Genomic DNA, 1,121 nt, shown 5'->3' on the forward strand with positions numbered 1-1,121 from the left:
AGAATATATGAACACAAGCTCATAGAGTTAGTAGCTCATAGACATACCACTGCCATACCATGTACAAGATAAATCAATGGTGGATGATGATGACAATAGTGCTTTTAATTATACCATGCGATTGTCTATGTGAGAATGAGCAGCAAATACTAAATAGTTGATATATCGAATGCTGACAAGTCCACATCAAATGATTCACCACCAAGGTAGGAGTGACCAGATATCCCAGCAGTAACCTCAGCGATAGCAGCTGCTAGCTCAGTACTAGTGAAGGAGGTAGAGTCTCCTTCTGATAACATAAGTGTAGTATCGGATATCTAAATGCAACAACATCTCCTCAGTTGGTTGATATCAGCTATTACTTCTGCACTGCCCTTGATACTTCCCTTACCGTCATCTGCTGCTGCTGCTGCTGATATATCGGAATTGTCCAAACGTGATGTATCAGCGAATGAGGCATATATCTGCTTGTCAATGATCTTGTCAGAGATGTTAATAGGATATGACCTCATCCAATTCCTTCTTTAGATTATCCAATTGTGCTTTCCAATCATCCTCTCCCTCAATCATCACCATTGGCTCCTCCTTCTCAAGAGATGGCATCTCATATTGTCGAATCTAAGTATGTATTTCCTCACACCATGAGCACATCCCTCTCCTTACCAGTTGCTCTATACTATCTCTAGTATCGTCAGATGGATAACTCAGTAATGATAGAGATAACCCATCGACCCCCCTCCCCATCACTGACTCATCCCTATGGGCTCTATCCTGAATAGGCAGTACACTACCTCAGACTAATCTACGTAGTACTACCTCCCCAGATAGGAAGGATGTTATGGCCGCCGCTCTAGTCGTAGGAGGGCATACATCATCGTGTGTAGGCCGTGATGATTGCTGTTGTTGTTCCTCAACCATCACCTCCACCCCAAGGACTGCTCCCTCATGCTTATCAACCTCCTTAAGCACATCAATACTCCCTTTGTCCACAGTAGGATCAACAGTAGGAGTCCTATCCCCATCCTTCCCTCTAACCACTACCCACAACTCCTCTTGAGATACTCTACCACTAGACTGTTGGGTACCGATCACATCCGATCGCCGAGGACATGTCCCCTGTG

The 1,121-nt window shown here is 44.4% G+C and overlaps 1 protein-coding gene across 1 annotated transcript; it reads right to left on the reverse strand.

The window, feature by feature from the left end:
• Positions 1 to 149: 149 nt before the first annotated feature.
• On the reverse strand, positions 150 to 603 carry Pmar_PMAR016476 (hypothetical protein; the record flags this gene model as incomplete). The annotated part of the gene is made up of 3 exons (XM_002775242.1): positions 150 to 317; positions 363 to 479; positions 508 to 603. 3 exons carry the CDS (start codon positions 601 to 603, stop codon positions 150 to 152), a joined length of 381 nt encoding a protein of 126 aa, XP_002775288.1.
• Positions 604 to 1,121: the final 518 nt, after the last annotated feature.

Source organism: Perkinsus marinus, assembly GCF_000006405.1.
Source record: "Perkinsus marinus ATCC 50983 genomic scaffold scf_1104296956250, whole genome shotgun sequence".
In the NCBI taxonomy this organism is placed as follows: Eukaryota; Perkinsozoa; order Perkinsida; family Perkinsidae; genus Perkinsus; species Perkinsus marinus.